Raw genomic sequence first — 19,110 nt, 5'->3', positions numbered from 1 at the left:
AAGCCAGAAGATCCTGGAAGGATGTCATACAGACCCTAAGAGAACACAAATGCCAGCCCAGGTTACTGTATCCTGCAAAACTCTCAATTAACATTGATGGAGAAACCAAGATATTCCATGACAAAACCAAATTTACACAATATCTCTCTACAAATCCAGCGCTACAAAGGATAATAAATGGTAAAGCCCAACATAAGGAGGCAAGCTACACCCTAGAAAAAGCAAGAAACTAATCATCTTGGCAACAAAACAAAGAGAAGAAAAGCACACAAACATAACCTCATATCCAAATATGAATATAACAGGAAGCAATAATCACTATTCCTTAATATCTCTCAACATCACTGGTATCAACTCCCCAATAAGAAGACATAGATTAATAAACTGGATACGCAACGAGGACCCTGCATTCTGCTGCCTACAAGAAACACACCACAGAAACAAAGGTAGACACTACCTCAGAGTGAAAGGCTGGAAAACAACTTTCCAAGCAAATGGTCGAAGGAGCAAGCTGGAGTAACAATTCTAATATCGAATAAAATCAATTTTCAACTAAAAGTCATCAAAAAAGATAAGAAAGGACACTTCATATTTATCAAAGGAAAAAACCACCAAGATGAACTCTGAATCCTAAATATCTATGCTCCAAATAAAAGGGCACCTACATACATAAACGAAACCTTACTAAAGCTCAAAGCACACATTGCACCTCACACAATAATAGTAGGAGGTTTCAACACCCCACTCTCATCAATGGGCAGATCATGGAAACAGAAATTAAACAGATACATAAACAGACTAAGAGAAGTCATGAACCAAATGGACTTAACAGATATTTATAGAACATTCTATCCTAAAGCAAAAGGATATACATTCTTCTCACAACCTCATGGTACTATCACCAAAATTGACCATATAATTGGTCATAAAACAGGCCTCAACAGATACAGAAAGATAGAAATAATCCCATGCATCCTGTCAGACCACCACGGGCTAAAGCTGGTCTTCAATAACAATAAGGGAAGAATGCCCACATATAATGGAAGTTGAACAATGCTCTACTCAATGATAACCTGGTCAAGGAAGAAATAAAGAAAGAAATTAAAGACTTTTTAGAATTTAATGAAAATGAAGGTACAACATACCCAAACTTATGGGACACAATGAAAGCTGTTCTAAGAGGAAAACTCATACAGCTGAGTGCCTGCAGAAAGAAACAGGAAAGAGCATATGTCAGCAGCTTGACAGCACACCTAAAAGCTCTAGAACAAAAAGAAGCAAATACACCCAGGAAGAGTAGAGGCAGGAAATAATCAAACTCAGAGCTGAAATCAACCAAGTAGAAACAAAAAGGACCATAGAAAGAATCAACAGAACCAAAAGTTGGTTTTTTGAGAAAATCAACAAGATAGATGAACCCTTAGCCAGAATAATGAGAGGAAATAGAGAATGTGTCCAAATTAACAAAATCAGAAATGAAAAGGGAGACATAACTAGAGAATCAGAGGAAATTCAAAAAATCATCAGATCCTACTACCAAAGCCTATATTCAACCAAACTTGAAAATTTGCAGGAAATAGAAAATTTCCTAGACAGATACCAGGTACTGAAGTTAAATCAGGAACAAATAAACCAGTTAAACAACCCCAAAACTCCTAACGAAATACAAGCAGTCATTAAAGGTCTCCCAACCAAAAAGAGCCCAGGTCCAGATGGGTTTAGTGCAGAATTCTATCCGAACTTCATAGGAGACCTCATACCAATACTATCCAAACTATTCCACAAAATTGAAACAGATGGAGCACTACCGAATTCCGTCTATGAAGCCACAATTACTCTTATACCTAAACCACACAAAGACCCAACAAAGGAAGAGAACGTCAGACCAAATTCCCTTATGAATATCAACGCAAAAATACTCAATAAAATTCTGGCAAACTGAATCCAAAAGCACATCAGAACAATCATCCACCATGATCAAGTACGCTTCATCCCAGGCATACAGGGATGGTTTAACGTACGGAAAACCATCAACGTGATCCATTATATAAACCAACTGAAAGAACAAAACCACATGATCATTTCATTAGATGCTGAGAAAGCATTTGATAAAATCCAACACGCCTTCATGATAAAAGTCCTGGAAAGAATAGGAATTCAAGGCCCATACCTAAGCATAGTAAAAGCCATATATAGCAAACCAGTTGCTAACATTAAACCAAATGGAGAGAAAGTTGAAGCAATCCCACTAAAATCAGGGACTAGACAAGGATACCCACTCTCTCCCTACTTACTCAATATGGTTCTTGAAGTTCTAGCCAGAGCAATCAGACAACAAAAGGAGATTGAGGGAATACAGGTTGGAAAAGAAGAAGTCAAAATATCACTATTTACACATGATATGATAGTATATTTAAGTGATCCCAAAAGTTCCACCAGAGAACTACTAAAGCTGATAAACAACTTCAGCAAAGTGGATGGGTATTAAATTAACTCAAATAAATCAGTAGCTTTCCACTACACAAAAGAGAAACAAGCCAAGAAAAAAATTAGGGAAATGACACCTTTCATAATAGTCCCAAATAATATAAAATACCTCACTGTGACTTTAACCAAGCAAGTAAAAGATCTTTAAAATAAGAACTTCAAGCCTCTGAAGAAAGAAATTGAAGAAGACCTCAGAAGATGGAAAGATCTCCCATGCTCATGAATTGGCAGGATGAATATAGTAAAAATGGCCATTTTACCAAAAGCGATCTACAGATTCAACGCAATCCCCATCAAAATACCAATCCAATTCTTCAAAGAGTTAGACAGAACAATTTGCAAATTCATCTGGAATAACAAAAATCCCAGGATAGCTAAAACTATCCTCAACAATAAAAGGACTTCAGGGGGAATCACTATCCCTGAACTCAAGCAGTATTACAGAGCAATAGTGATAAAAAAAACTGCATTATATTGGTACAGAGACAGACAGATAGACCAGTGGAATAGAATTGAAGACCCAGAATTGAAGCCACACATCTATGGTCACTTGATTTTTGACAAAGGAGCCAAAACCATCCAATGGAAAAAAGATAGCATTTGGTGCTGGTTCAACTGGAGGTCAACATGTAGAAGAATGCAGATTGAACCATGCTTATCACCCCATACAAAGCTTAAGTCCAAGTGGATGAAGGACCTCCACATCAAACAAGATACACTCAAACTAATAGAAGAAAAAGTGGAGAAGCAGCTTGAACACATGGGCTCTGGAGAAAATTTCTTGAGCAAAACACCAATGGCTTATGCTCTAAGATCAAGAATTGACAAATGGGATCTCATAAAACTGCAAAGCTTCTGTAAGGAAAAGGATACTGTTGTTAGGACAAAATGACAACCAACAGATTGGGAAAAGATCTTTACCGATCCTACACCTCAGAGAAGGCTTACATCCAAAATATATACAAAGAACTCAAGAAGTTAGACCGCAAGGAGACAAATAACCCTATTAAAAAAAATAGAATTCAGAGCCAAACAAAGAATTCACAGTTTAGGAATGCCGAATGGCTGAGAAACACCTAAAGAAATGTTCAACATCTTTAGTCATAAGGGAAATGCAAATCAAAACAACCCTGATATTTCACCTCACACCACTGAGAATGGCTAAGCTCAAAAACTCAGGTGACAGCAGATGCTGGTGAGGATGTGGAGAAAGAGAAACACTCCTCCATTGTTGGTGGGATTGCAGACTGGTACAACCGTTCTGGAAATCAGTCTGGAGGTTCCTCAGAAAATTGGACATTGAACTACCTGAGGGCCAGCTATGCCACTCTGGGGCATATTCCCAAAAGATGCCCCAACATACAACAAAGGCACATTATCCACTATGTTAATAGCAGCCTTGTTTATAAGAGCCAGAAGCTGGAAAGAGCCCATATGCCCTTGAACAGAGGAATGAATACAGAAAATGTGGTACATCTACACAATGGAATATTACTCAGCTATCAAAAACAATGACTTTATGAAACACATAGGCAAATGGATGGAACTGGAAAATCTCATCCTGAGTGAGTTAACCCAATCACAGAAAAACGCACAAGGTATGCACTCATTGATAAGTGGTTATTAGCCCAAAAGCTTGAATTGGTGTAGATGCACAGAACACATGAAACTCAAGAAGGATGACCAAAATGCGAATGCTTCACTCCTTTAAAAGGGGAACAAGAATACCCTTTGTAGGGAATAGGGAGGCAAAGTTTAGAACAGAGGCAGAAGGAACACCCATTCAGAGCCTGCCCCACATGTGGCCCATACATATACAGCCACCAAACTAGATAAGATGGTTGAAGCAAAGAAGTGCAGGCCGCCAGGAACCTGATGCAGATCTCTCCTGAGAGCCTAGTAAGAGCACCAGAGGAAGGGAAAGGAAGCCCTTGGTCCTGCCAAGACTGAACCCCCAGTGAATGTGATTGTTGGGGAGGAGGGCAGTAATGGGGGGAGGATGGAGGGGGGAATACCCATATAGAAGGGGTTGGGGAGTAGTTAGGGGGAAGTTGGCCTGGAAACTGGGAAAAGGAATAACAAATGCAATGTAAATAAGTAATACCCAATTTAATAAGGATGGAGGGAAAAAACAGTGCTTAAAAAAAGAAATATATCTAATAAAAAATTATAAAATAGAAATGTTCAACATCCTTAGTCATTAGGGAAATGCAAAACAAAACAACTGTGAGATTCCACCTCTCACCAGTCAGAATGGCTAAGATAAAAAAAATCCTCAGTAGACAGCAGATGCTAGCAAGGATGTGAAGAAAGAGGAACATTCCTCAGTTGTTGGTGGGATTGCAGACTCTGAAAATCAGTGTGGCTGTTCCTCAGAAGATTGGACATAATACTAACTGAGGACCCAGCTATACCACTCCTGGGCATATGCCCAAAAAATGCTCCAACATACAACAGAGACAGATGTTCCATGGTGTTCATAGCAGCATTATTTATGATAACCAGAATAGGGGAATATCACGGCAGGGATGCATGAAGGATTAGATGTTTGACTGGGGGAATATCCTCATAGAAGAAGGGGAAGAAAGGATGGGATATGGGGGTTATGGATGAGAAAATCTAAAGGGAATAACATTTGTAGTGTAAATACATTAAAAAGTCTTAAAATCTATCCTTTTTATGATCTTAAAGCAATGTGGGGACCCAAGTCAAATGAGAGCCCTCTCACAGATTTCCTTTGAAAACACACTGAGAAATATAAACCTCATGTGATGTCTGAGAGGGCATCCTGTTTAATTTCCCTTTATATACTTGTCATCCACACACAAAGGAAACAGATTTAACAGGAAAAACAGAAATTTTCATATATCAATTTAAGCCCAGAATGTTCTAGATATGTCATGATCCAAACCTCTGATGACAAATTAGGGGATTATATTCAGTGTTCATACCCATCACTAAAAAATCAAATATTTATTATTCTGGTACACACTGACCTCAAAATCTTAGTCATATGCTTTTCAGTGCAAATAAACACAAAAGGGCTGATGGTGGCATAGCTATGGGACACAATAATTTGGACACAGTAGAACATTGACCCATCCTTGAACTTCATCCTTGAGTAGAAGACAACATTTTCTAAAATGTAGAGAACCACAAAGAAGCTCATGAGCAGCAGGATGGTTCTGGTAGCCCTTCGTTCTGGAGATGCCTTTGAAGAAAGGCTGGTGCTGTGAAGATGCTGGGCCTGCTTCTTGTGTCTCCATAGGAGAGTCACCATAAACCCACTGGACAGGGCCATGAGACTGATAAGAAAAGCTTCCCTGATGGCGATTGTTGTGGAAAACGTGCTTGTTCTGGAGTAACTCATGGGTAGAAGTGAGCAGGACTGAGTAACATACATAAAAATATTTGAGGTTAAATTGGGGGTAGCAATAATTGATACTAAGAGGTGACTGCTAAAAGACATATAGAGAACACAAAGGAAAAGAAAGGCACCTGAGATGTGATGGGGAGAGTTATGTTTAAACTTTGATAAACAGGAGCTTCTAGGGCTAAGAGTGATCATCCAAAAGACATTCAGCAGACAGGCAGCACAGAGGGTAAAACCCCTCAAAAGCCTGTGCAAATAGATAAGGGACTGGCATGGGGTAGAGTCCCACCTCCCCCAAGACATAAACATGTCCACAGCTATGAGTCCCATAGTTATAAGCAGTATTAGTTGTGTTAGGGACAAAGACACAATGTAGAGATGAAAGGGTTTAGGCCTGTTCTCTCCAAGGAGCATGCACAGGTGAGCAAAAAACAGGATACTGTTAGCTGAGATGCCAACACTCACTTCAGAGAACATAGTGATTTTCATGATTGTGTGGAGTGTGTTGTCTTTATTCATTGTATGAGGATAGGAAGCAAATACCAAAAACCTGAGAAGAAAAGAGAAAACACTTCATTACAAAATACAGCCTTGTTCACAATTGCCAACCTTCATCAGGCTGGCAACAAGTTGTCACCTCATCCTGATTTCTTGTCACAAAACTCAGCTCCAGCTCACACCACCTCAAATCCATCCACACTGACCTAATGCTTTTCTTTTTTCTGTTCTTTTATTGGATATTTTCTTTATTTACATTTCAAATGTTATTTATTCCCTTTTCTCGTTTCCCGACCAGAAAATCCTAACCCATCCTCCCTCCCCCTGATTCTTTTTTTTTTTTTTTTTGGTTCTTTTTTTCGGAGCTGGGGATCGAACCCAGGGCCTTGCGCTTCCTAGGTAAGCGCTCTACCACTGAGCTAAATCCCCAGCCCCTTCCCCCTGATTCTATGAAGGTGCTCCCCACTCACCCTGCCATGTTGCCCTGGCATTTTCCTACACTGCAGCATCCAGTCTTCACAAGACCAGGGGCCTCTCCTCCCACTGATGCCCAACAAGTCATCCTCTGCTATGTTTGGGGCTGGAGCCATGGATTGCTCCTTGTGTACTCTTGGGTAGGTGAGTTACTCCTTGGGAACTCTGGGGGTTCTGGTTGGATGATATTTTTCTTCCTATGGGTTGCAAACATCTTCAGCTCCTTCAGTCCTTTAATTCCTCCAATAGGGACCACAAACTCAGTTCAAAGCTTAGCTGCGAGCATTTGTGTCTGTATTTGTCAGGTCCTGGCAGCACCTTTCAGGAGACTGGTCTATCAGACTCCTGTAAGCAAGCACTTCTTGGCACTTACAATATTTGTACCAATGCTTACCAATCAAGGCTGAATTGTGTGTACTATAGAGGCTACCTTAGAATATAAACTTTCTTGTACACTAAATATTTCCATGAATTCTAAGAATCATTCCTCTCTTGGTCCATGGTTTTGTTTATTCTGGGGCAAGAGCTACATCTCATTTGATTGTCAGGCACAATAATTTTACCTATCTGGTCAATTTGAATGGAGAAGATGAATGAGAAATATGCTCTCCTAGAAAACTGTGTGCCCATGGGATCACTGCACAGGGTCATTTTATTTCAGTGTCTGCTTTATTCTCCTGTTCTTTCACCAGGAAAAATATTCATCTCTCTCTCTCTCTCTCTCTCTCTCTCTCTCTCTCTCTCTCTCTCTCTCTCTCTTTCCCTGTCTCTCTCTCTCATCTCTGTGTGTGTGTGTGTGTGTGTGTGTGTGTGTGTGTGTGTGTGTGTGTGTGTGTGTCTATGTGTGTTCTGGGTTTACCTCCTCTATACACCCTTTTTTCTCTCCTCTCCTCTTCTCCTCTTGTCTTCTCTTACTCTCTCTCTCTCTCTCTCTCTCTCTCTCTCTCTCTCTCTCTCTTTCTTCCTCCCTCCATCCCTTTCTCAAATTTTCAAGACAGGGTTTCTCTGTGAAGCCTGGATATCCTAGGACTCACTCTGTAAATCAAGCTGGCCTCTGACTCAGAGATCTCCCAGCTTCTACATTCGAAGTGGTTGGATAAAAAACATGTCATGTGCCAAGACTGACCACCTAGGGTAAATATTCTTAATGAATCTCCAAAACAAATGGTTACTAATTTGGACTCTGAATCAAATTCTACCCACTGCAATTTCCTAAGAGTGTGACCTTAAACACTCAGAGCTCCAGTCACCCCTTTGGAGCATACAGACTGTCAGTGCTGTACCTGTGTGAGAGGACCCTAGGTGTGGAAGCACATGCTGTATACATACCCACCAAACATGGAACTGTTTGTGGCACAGAATGATCTCTATAGACATGTCAGCTGCTGGTTTTTTCATGCAGTGCCTTGTCATGTGACCTTGGAGGGACAAATCAGCTCTGTTAATGACTGATCAGCTCTTTCCCTGACTGAAACTGAAATGACAAAATGAACAAAATGCTAGAATGGCAGAGCCAGGTTCCCTTTCCACACAGTGTGAAATCCTGGTCTTTCTCAGTCCAACCTATACTCTGAGAAAAGACCCTGAGAATCAATTATCACTATGAACATACACTTACTTTTTTCTCTTTTGGCATGTAAGATCAGGGTAGTAAATAAAACAACAGTTAAAATAGACTTATGGTCATTTTATTCTAGTATCATGATTAAATGACAAGAATCCACCCAGTCTTGAAGGATAGGCTCCACAGGAGTCTACCATCTCCTTCTAGGTGCAGGAGGCTTCTCCAGACTTAAGAGAAGCCAGAACAGTGAACATGAGAAATGTAGTGAGTATTTTATGTACAGCTCATCATTTCTTTTAATGAACATTTAATACATATGAGGCAGATAGTATTGTAAAATGTTCACTGATACAAGAAAAATTATCAATGGAAAATTAAGAGTATGAGATGAAATACTTTCATAGTTTTTCAAATCACATTGTACTGTAGTGTAGTATAATACCAAGAAACACAAATGTTTAAAATGTTCTAAATATTTACTCTTGTGTCAAGGAAACTTCTCTTTGGAACAGAGGAAGACTATTACAGAAAACCACAACCAATCACTGTGCAGAGGAGTGGACTCCAGTCTTATTGGATCCATCTACCAAGAACTCCTGCAGCCAAGGATCAGAGAACATTGCAGAAGATGGGTAGAACAATTGAAGAGCTGGTCCATCACGGAGTTTTCTTTGAGATTATGTCTCCTGGTTGTGTTAAGGAGATGTGACTACCTAAACATGAGCTAAGCGAGGGCAACAATGAGGCATGCCAAGGTACAGGAAAGCCCACTACTCAGACTACACAAAGAACTGCAGACAGCTAAGGAAAGCTAAGGACAGGAGGAATCATCTTTCCAGGGGAGAGAAGACCAACTGGATTTTCCAAAACCAAAATCAGCATAGAAAACACACATACAAAGAGCAATAAACAAGCTGAGCATGTTATAGCTGTGCATGTAGGAATACGTGTTGTGCAATAAAGAGAGGTCATGAAAGCAAAGAACAGCATGGGGGAGTATTTGGAAGTTTTTGAAGGAGACACAGGAATGGTTATTTCAAATAATTTTAATATAATCTTAAAAAATAAAGAATTATAAAGTGAAGCAATAAGGACAATGTTATAATTCATAAAAACTGGGTAAGAATTAATAATTCAGAGGTGAGGAGGATAGTTGATGAAAATATTTAATTATTTGTGTTTCCTCACATAAAAATTGTGTAGTATCAATACAAAAAGCTAATTCTTCAACAGATTAGTGGTCATCAGCCCAAGAGTCTTGATTAAGCTCTACTTATTCAATTCCTGTGATTTGTGAAGTTCCTAATAATACCAGAGCTCCTCCTTGATCTCAATCTCAAGGAAGAGGATTTAGAGGTGGGAGAGAACAAAGGATCAGGGAAGAAAATTTACAAGGGCAGAGGAATTCTGTTCCAGCAATGAAGTAACATAAAGTAACAGTTTGCCCATATGCTTGATAGTGTACAGTGATAACCCCAGGAAAGTATACAGACAGTAATCAAGGTGGCATCTACCTTCAGGATTTAAGAACAGCAGATCAGGCCGGCACTCCTCCTGAATGTCAGCTTGGGAACCATATGCATTCATAATTGCATTTCATGAAAGAAAATGTACACATTGGTGAAGTTTTAAAAGTATAAAAACAACATGAAATTCATTTATTCACCAGCAGTTACTAAGAAATAATCCTAACACACGTTTATCTCATATCATTTTTATAAGATGCAGTCCTTTATGTTCCACTGAATACGAACACAAAGAAAGACAGACAGACAAAGGGAGAGACAAACAGGAGGAGAGGAAAAGCAGAGAGAGGAAGAGGGAAAGTGAGGGAGAGACAGAGACAGAGAGAGAGAGAGAGAGAGAGAGAGAGAGAGAGAGAGAGAGTAAACAATCCATGCAAAGGCATCACTTTATCAAACTCCTCAGGTAGTGAGGGTTGTCACTCTCTGTATAGTGGGGTACGGGTTGTGCATTTTTTGGATACTTCAGTATCTACAGCCCTGCAAAACAAAACAAAAATCACTTAGAAAAACTGAGGTGGGGGTGGGAGGGTCAGGAGACAGGAATCTTAAGCTACATTCATAGCATTGTGGATTCAGGAGCTGGTTGCCCTGAAGTCAGAGGATCCTTATTAGAATGGAGATGAAATCCGAGAGCTCATTTCTCTTTACATAAACAGCTGGAGAGAGACAAGATGTCCGTAACTGTGGGCACCAGTTTGTCAGGAGACACACAAGCAACAGCCTTGACCACCTGCAAGCACCAGTCTTTGCAGCACACTCAAATGTGCCTATGTGAAAGTATGTAACAAATGATGGACTAATGCATTATTATTTTTTTTTTTGGTTCTTTTTTTCGGAGCTGGGGACTGAACCCAGGGCCTTGCGCTTCCTAGGCAAGCGCTCTACCACTGAGCTAAATCCCCAACCCAGGACTAATGCATTATTCATACTCAATGCATTCTAGTGACTGTAAGCACTTCATAGAAATATGCTAAAAATGGTTATATTGTCTGACTTCCTGGATGTTACATAACACAGCACAGGAGCTAAGAGAACAGGACAGCCACTTGCTGCCATCAGAAATATGATGTAAGACACAGACTTTTGCACATTAGTTCAGTCTGAAACTTGAGCATGTGTCCTTGGGATAAAATTGTACCATTCCTAAAATTACCTTCTATATCCTGGTCTATCATGTTTCTTTCAGGGACACATGAAGTTTTGACCATAAGAAAAAAAACATGACTGTGTGGAATAAGTTTGGGAAGAGGAAGGAAAGGCTAAAAGTACATAACAGGAGAACAAAATGCACCTAGAGCAAGAAATATCCAGAAGAATTCTGAGCATTCTTTGCTAGAGCAACTGTAGAGACTTCAAACTGCTTAGGAGTACAGAGATAGGCCCATGTCCTGCATGGAGCCAGAAATCCATGGCTGTAGACTCTGTGTTGTCCTTCAGTTAAACACATCATGGACAGCCTGAAATCCGTGGCATTATAAATAGACCCCAAACAAGTGGCCAGTGTTCAGCACAATGACCTGACCTTGTCATCTGGGGATAGAGGGAATTAGCAGAATGGAAGAGGGAAACCTCTCTGCAGAATCCACTTCATGCTGGGTGCTTATGACCCTGTGTGTGCACTACCTCCAGGGAGGAGAAAGGCAGACAGTCTGCGTCCTCCTCTATGACATGGATGCAGCCTACCTATATCCTGGTGTTGAGTGGCTGAGTAAAGAGCAGGTTTAGGTCAGGTCTGAGCAATGTTTCTGTCCTTATGTTTATGAAACTGTGTGCTTGTATTTGTCATTGTCACATAGCTCACCCTAACTATACCTCTCATCCCTGATGTGCCTCCCTGTAGAATGGATTGAAGGTTTGGAAGGTAGAACTGGCTCTGCTTCAAGAAAGAAGGTTCTGTTTGGAATGGAGTTCCATTGAGCAGTATTATTTATCTAAAAATACTACATGGACGACAGTGGCGAAGAAGTCACTGATGACTCATACAAGGAAAACCTTGAGTAAGCAGATGTCAGCACTGTGTCCAGAGAGACGATGAAGAAAAGGAACTCCGAGGGTGTGATGGGAGAAACCATAAGAAGTACTTGAGCTAAGGAGTGACTGAAATGCTTTTTATTTTCCTCTGGGCTCACCCTGTAGATAGACTGTTGCAGTATTTAAAAACTCATCCTCGGAAACACCATGAGAAGATACAGTTTGGGGAATTAAGAAAGCAAGAAAGAGACACCAGACCTGGAGAAAGCAACAACATCAAGGTATTCCATTATTTGAGTGCTTTGTAATTGCTTCTCCCAAGATAAAAGAGTCATAAATTTCTGTACTTAGGATCTGGGGAAACCATGACAAAGTACACCATGGACCTGACACTTCATAACTGGCAACCATGTTCCTTAGATGGGACATCCCCTGGGTCAGAGCCCAGGATAAGGACAGGTTCTGAGTGCTCATAGCTCTAGAAGAACAGGGTGTGAGACGCAGCACACTGTGAGGCTGTCCACTGTGCAGCTTTGAACCTGCATCGTTATTTCCTTGCAAAGATTCTGTCTTAGTTAGGGTTGTATTACTGTGAACAGACACCATAACCAAGAGAACTCTTATGAGGGCAAAATTTAAGTGGGGCTGTCTTACAGGTTCAGAGATTCAGTCCCTTATCACCAAGGTGGGAGCATAACAGCATCCAGGAAGGCATAGTGAGTTCTACATCTTGTTCCAAAGATAACAGAAGAAGACTATCTTCCAGGTAGCTAGGAGGAGGGTCTCATGCCCATCCCCACAGTGACCCACTTCCTCAAAAAAAGCCACACTTAGTCCAATAGGTCACACCTCCTAATAGTGCCACTCCCTGGGCCAACCATATTCAAAACACTACATTCCACTCCCTGGCCCCATAGGCTTATTCAAACACATGACACTATGGGAGACACACCTAGCTATAGTATAATAATAATATATATTTAGGCTAATATCCAATGTCCTAATACCCTATAACAGTCTCAAACATGTAAAAATTCCAAAGTTTAAAGTCTCTTCAAGAGTCATTCAACCACTTAACTGTAATCCCCAGAGTAACACAGAAAACAAGCTGGGCAAACTCTAAACTCTTCATCCCCATGTCTGATGTCAAAGTGGTTTTCAAGTCTCCAACTTCTTTTTCATCTTTGTGGACTGCACCAAACTCATTTTCCTGGGCTGTTGCACTCCGATTAGCAGCTTTCCTCAGGAAATAACCCATAGCTCTAACAACTCAAACATTTTGATGTCTCCAATGAAACTTCAGCATTACAGTGTTTGCAATCCACACCTGATCTTCAGGGCTCTTACAAAGGGCTTGGGTCAAATATTAATATTCAGATCTAAAATCTCTAGAGCCAGACTTCCACAGTTCAAATAAACCTGTGCAACAAAGTCTTCCATATTACTATTATAATGGCCCATAAGCCCTACTTAAAGCCTCCCACTACATTACAAATCCAAAGTCCCAAAATTCACATTCTTTGAAGAAAAGGCATGGTCAGGCCTATCACAACAATACCCCAATCCCTGGTACCAACTTCTGTCTTAGGTAGGGTTTTACTGATGGGACCAGACACCATGACAAAGGCAATTCTTACAAGGACAATATTTAATTGGAGCTGGAATACAGGTTCCGAGTTTCAGTCCACAATCATCTAGTCAAGAGCATGGCCACATCCATGCTGGCACAGTGAGAGATCTACATCTTGTTACAAAGGCAAGCAGGAAAAGACTACATTCCACAAAGCTAGAACAAGGATTTAAAGCCCATGCCCACAGTGACACAATTCCTCCAACAAGGGCCTATCTATTAAAACAAGGCCAAACTTCCTAATAGTGCTACTCCCCGGGCCAAGCATATTCAAACCAACACAGCTTCAACTCTCTGAATTATTATTCAAACCGAAGAAGTCAAGTCTAACTGGACACTGACACAACTGAGTGCAGAGGGAAGACCACTACTTCCACACCAAGCTACTTGCCTGGAGCCCTCAAGACACAGGAACCCAGGAACAATCTGGGACAGAATCCTTCCTGTTTCTGACAGTACCTGGAACTGAGCTGGTACCACAGTTTTCTGTACCCAGATCCCACTGGGAGAGAGCTGGACTCTAAGAAGTGAAGACAATCCTGAGAGCTCAGGAGAGACAACTACTTCTGTTCACATTCCAGGCCCAAGAGGATTCCACCTGGAACCCTCTGGACACAGGAACAGGCAGGCACAGGACTGCACAGGCAGTCTCTGACTATACCCAGAACTGACCCGGTGACACAGATCTGTACCCAGATCTGGCCATAAGGAAACAGGACAACAGGAGTGCTAACACAAAGGCTTACCAAAGGGTCAAGCCATCGTCAGAGACAGCAAGACTAGGAAAACCTGATAGAGAGAGGCAAGTGCAAGAAACTAAACAACAGATACAAAGACTCTTAGACATCATTAGGGCTCAGTTCTACCAGCAGAGCAAATAATGGGTATCCCAACACTCAGGAAATGCAAGATTGGGATTTGAAATTGCATCTCATGGTGATGATAGAGGACTTTAAGAAGAATATATAAAACTCCCTTAAATAAATACAGGACAAAACAAATAGGTGAAGGAATTGAACAAAACCATCCAGGATCTAAAAATGGAACTAGAAAAAATAAAGACATCACAACAGGAGAAAATCTACAAAAGAGATGAGGAGTCATAGATGAAAGCATCACCAACAGAATACAAGAGATAGAAGAGAGAATCGCACGGCTGAAGCTACCATAGAATACATTGACACAACTGTCAAAGGAAATGTAGAACACAAAAAGCTTCTAACCCAAAACATCCAGGAAATAAGGATACAATGAGAAGGTCAAACCTAAGGATAATAGGTATAAAAGAGAGTGAAGATTCACAATTTAAAGGGCAAGTAAATATCTTCAACAAAATTATTGAAGAAAACTTCCCTAGCCTAAAGAAAAAGATGCCCATAAACATACAGGAAGCCTACAGAACTCCAAATAGATTGGACCAGTAAAGAAATTCCTCTTGTCACATAATAGTCAAATCACTAAATGCAAAAAACAAAGAAACAGTTTTAAAAGCAGTGAGGGAAAATGGTCAAGTAACATATGAAGGCAGACCTATAAGAATTACATTAGACATCTCAACAGAGACTATGAAAGCCAGAAGATCCTGGGCAGATGTTATACAGACTCTAAGGGAACACAAATGCCAGCCCAGACTACTATATCCAGCAAAACTCTTGATTAACATAGATGGAGAGACCAAGATATTCCATGACAAAACCAAATTTACATAATATCTTTCCACAAATATAGACCTACGAAGGATAATAGATGAAAACTCCAACACAAGGAGAGAAACTACACCTTAGATAAAGCAAGAAAGTAAACTACTTGCAAGAACCCCAAAAGAAGATAGCCTCACAAACATAATTCCACCTCTAACAACAGAAAAAAGAAGTAAACAACAATCACTATTCCTTAATATCTCTTAACATTAATAGACTCAATTTCCAAATATAAAGACATACACTAACAAACTGCATACATCAAGAGGACCCAGCATTTTCCTGCACACAGGAAAACAGACCTCAGTGAAAAGAGAGACACTACCTCAGAGAAAAGGCTGGAAAACAATTGGTCCCAAGAAACAATCTGGAGTAGTCATTCTAATATATAATAAAATCAACTTTCAACCAAAAGTTATCAAAAAGATAATGAAGGACAGTTCATATTCGTCAAAGAAAAAAATCTACCAAGATGAACTCTCAATCCTGAATATCTATGCTCCAAATGCAAGGTCAACTACAATAATAAAAGAAATCTTACTAAAACTCAAAGTACACATTGCACCTCACACAAAAATAGTGGGAGATTTCAATACCACACGCATCAATGAACAGATCATGGAAACAGAAAATAAACAGAGATACGGAAAAACTAACAGAAGTTATTGCCAAATGGATTGAACGGATAGCTGTAGAACATTTCATCCTAAAACAAAAGAATATACCTTCTTCTCAGCACCTCATGGCACCTTCTCCAAAACTGACCATATAATCGGTCACAAAAAAAAGCCTCAACAGATACAAGAAGATTGAAATAATGCCATGCAAACTATCATCACCACATACTAAGGCTGGTCTTCAATAACAGCAAATAACAGAAAGGCCACATACACATGGAAGCTGAGTAACTCTCTACTCAAAGATAATTTGGTCTAGAAAGAAATAAAGAAATTAAAGACTATTTAGAATTTAATGAAAATGGAGGCAGAACGTACCCAAACTTATGGGGCACAAAGAAAGCAGGGCTAAGAGGAAAACTCACAGGTCTGAGTGTCTCCCAAGTGAAACTGGAAAGAGCATACACTAACAGCATGACAGCACACCTAAAAGCTCTAGAACAAAAAGGAGCAAATACATGCAAGAGGATTAGATTGAAGGATATAATAAACTGAGAGGTTATATCAACCAGATAGAAAAAAAAGAACCAAAAAAATGAATCAACAAAACCAAAAGCTGGTTCTTTGAGAAAATCAACAAGATAGATAACCCTTAGCCAGATTATCCAGAAGGCATAGAGAAAGTGTCCAAATTAACAAAATCAAAAATGAAAATAGAGATATAACAACAGAATCTGAAGAAATTCAAAAAAATCATCAGATCCTACGACAAGAGCCTATAGTCAACAAAACTGGAAAACCTGGAGGAGATGGACAATTTTCTAGATAGATACAAGGTGCCAAAATTAAACCAGGATCAGATAAGCCATCTAAACAGTCCCATAACTCCTAAAGAAAGAGAAGCAGTTATTAAAAGTCTCCCAGCCAATAAAAGTCCAGGACCAGATGGGTTTAAAGCAGAATTCTATCAAACCTTCAAAGAAGAACTAATACCAAGACTGTTCAAACTACTCCACAAAAGAGAAACAGAAGGAACACTACCCAATTCCTTCTATGAAGCTACAATTATGCTTATACCTAAACCACACAAAGACCCAACAAAAAAAGAGAACTTCAGACCAATTTCCCTATGAATATAGATGCAAAAATACTCAATAAAATTCTTGCAAACCGAATCCAAGAAGACATCGAAATAATCATCCATCATGAGCAAGTAGGCTTCATCCCAGGGATGGTTCACTATATTGAAATCCATCAATGTAATCCACTACATAAACAATTTCAAAGAAAAAGACACGTGATCATTTCATTAGATGCTGAGAAGGCATTTGACAAAATTCAACACTCCTTCATGATAAAAAGTCTTGGAAAGATCAGAAATTCAATGCCCATCCATAAAAATATTAAAAGGAATATATAGGAAACCAGTAATCAACATAAAACTAGAAGGAGAGATACTTGAAGCAATCCCACTAAAATCAGGGACTAGACAAGGCTGCCCACTCTCTCCCTACTTATTAAATATAGTACTGGAAGTCCTAGCAGAGCAATCACACAACTCAGGCAGTTCAATGGGATACAAACTGAAAAGGAAGAAGTCAAAATATCATAGCCTTTGCAGATGATATGATAGTATAATCAAATGACCCAAAAAGTTCCACCAAAGAACTTCTACAGCTGATAAACAACTTCAGCAAAGTTGCTAAATATAAAATCAACTCAAACAAATCAGTAGTCTTCCTCTACTCAAAGTATAAACATGTGAGAAAGAAATTAGGGAAACGACACCCTTCACAATTCTCACAAATAACATAAAATACCTCAGTGTGACTCTAACCTAGCAAGTGAAAGATCTGTATGACAAAAGTATACATGAACAGACCGACCCATGGCTCCAGTTGCATGTGTAGCAGAGGATGGCTCGTTAGGCACCAATGGAAGGAGAAGCCCTTGGTCCTGCCAAGGCTTGACTCCACCAGTGTAAGGGAGTGCCAGAGAGGGGAGAGGGGAAGGGGAGGGTGAACGGGTGCGGGAACACCCTCATAGAAGTAGGGGTTGTGGGGATGGGATAAGCAGTTTATGGACTGGAAACCTGGAAAGGGAATAACATTTGGAATATAAATAAAAATTATCCAATTAAAAAAATTCAAGTCCAAACGAGTTCTAGACAGAGACAGAGCAGAAGGCATTACATTAATCTGTGGGTTTAAGGTTTCCTTGGTAACAGGAGAAGATCTGTAGGAAAGAATATGCCAGGAAATGTACTGTGTGACTTAAGTGCTGACATAGTCATTACTTTCAAAATATGAATACAAACCAAAAAAATCTATGGATATTCCAGGAGAGTGCTAAACATGAATTTTAGGAGTACCAAAAACTGAAAATCCTAAGAAGAAAACACTTTTGTCACCCATGCAGAACACATTTCCCTGTACTGAGGAGCATCAGAAGTATGTCTCTATTGCAGATGCTAAAACCTCCTTGTAGCCTAGGAACTCCTCCTCCCTCAGCCTTCCTTGGGCCAGACCACCTTCTGAGTCTAGATATGGGTTCAGGACACGTACCCAGATAGATGTGTTGGAGAAGGACTCACTGCCTGAGGAGACCCTGCACAGGCTTAAGGAAGTTTTTAATGCCTGTGAGCAATCTGTAATTTTAGCGTTTGTAGAATGTGACAACTTTTCACTGTGGAGCACAGAGACATGGCATCCCAGTGGAGCATCTTCCCTGCATTTGATCTCACTCTCTGTGATCTGAATAACAGCCATCTGGGGAGGGCTGGACACAAACTTTATCTGAGTTATCTGGGAGAGATCAGAAAGTTTGAACCAACTAGACAATTTAACTTTTCTCATTTTGAATTTCAAGTGTAATCAAACCCAAACCATTTCATACTTTGTGAAATGTCTCCTCTGGTGTGAGAGACACGTGGGCCTCCCATGACTTCCCATCAGCTCTGAGGCTCTCAATCTAGAGTGTTAGCAGGCACCATTTTGCTGGGGTCAGTCCTCGGGTGGAATATATGGATTCCATGAAGTATTGATTCTATATCCATTAATTTCCATATGCTCAGCTTTAGGATTTGAGTTGTGAGTAAAATTTACAAGAAAATTTAAAAGGAAATGATAGGAAAATGTACAGGGAGAGAGGCACAGCTGGAGGTGTTTGGTGAGGCAGTCATGGGCACATCAAATCAGCATAGGCCAGATTTAACCTAAATCCTACTACCACTTCCTGTTCACTCTCTGATTTATATTTGGGTTCAAGAGG

The 19,110-nt window shown here is 40.0% G+C and overlaps 1 protein-coding gene across 2 annotated transcripts; it reads right to left on the bottom strand.

Annotated features, from left to right (window-relative positions):
- Positions 1–5,261: 5,261 nt before the first annotated feature.
- Positions 5,262–18,466, bottom strand: Vom1r92 (vomeronasal 1 receptor 92). Of its 2 annotated transcripts, NM_001419715.1 has the most exon segments (4): positions 5,262–6,410; positions 8,162–8,250; positions 9,911–10,399; positions 18,405–18,466. In NM_001419715.1, a coding segment is annotated over 1 exon segment (927 nt). In that variant the 5' UTR covers positions 6,380–6,410; positions 8,162–8,250; positions 9,911–10,399; positions 18,405–18,466; the 3' UTR covers positions 5,262–5,452.
- Between the last annotated feature and the right edge of the window lie 644 nt (positions 18,467–19,110).

The sequence above is a fragment of the Rattus norvegicus genome, chromosome 4 (assembly GCF_021556685.1).
Source record: "Rattus norvegicus strain SHRSP/BbbUtx chromosome 4, alternate assembly SHRSP_T2T, whole genome shotgun sequence".
In the NCBI taxonomy this organism is placed as follows: Eukaryota; Metazoa; Chordata; class Mammalia; order Rodentia; family Muridae; genus Rattus; species Rattus norvegicus.
This window is presented reverse-complemented; position numbering and strand designations above follow the sequence as displayed.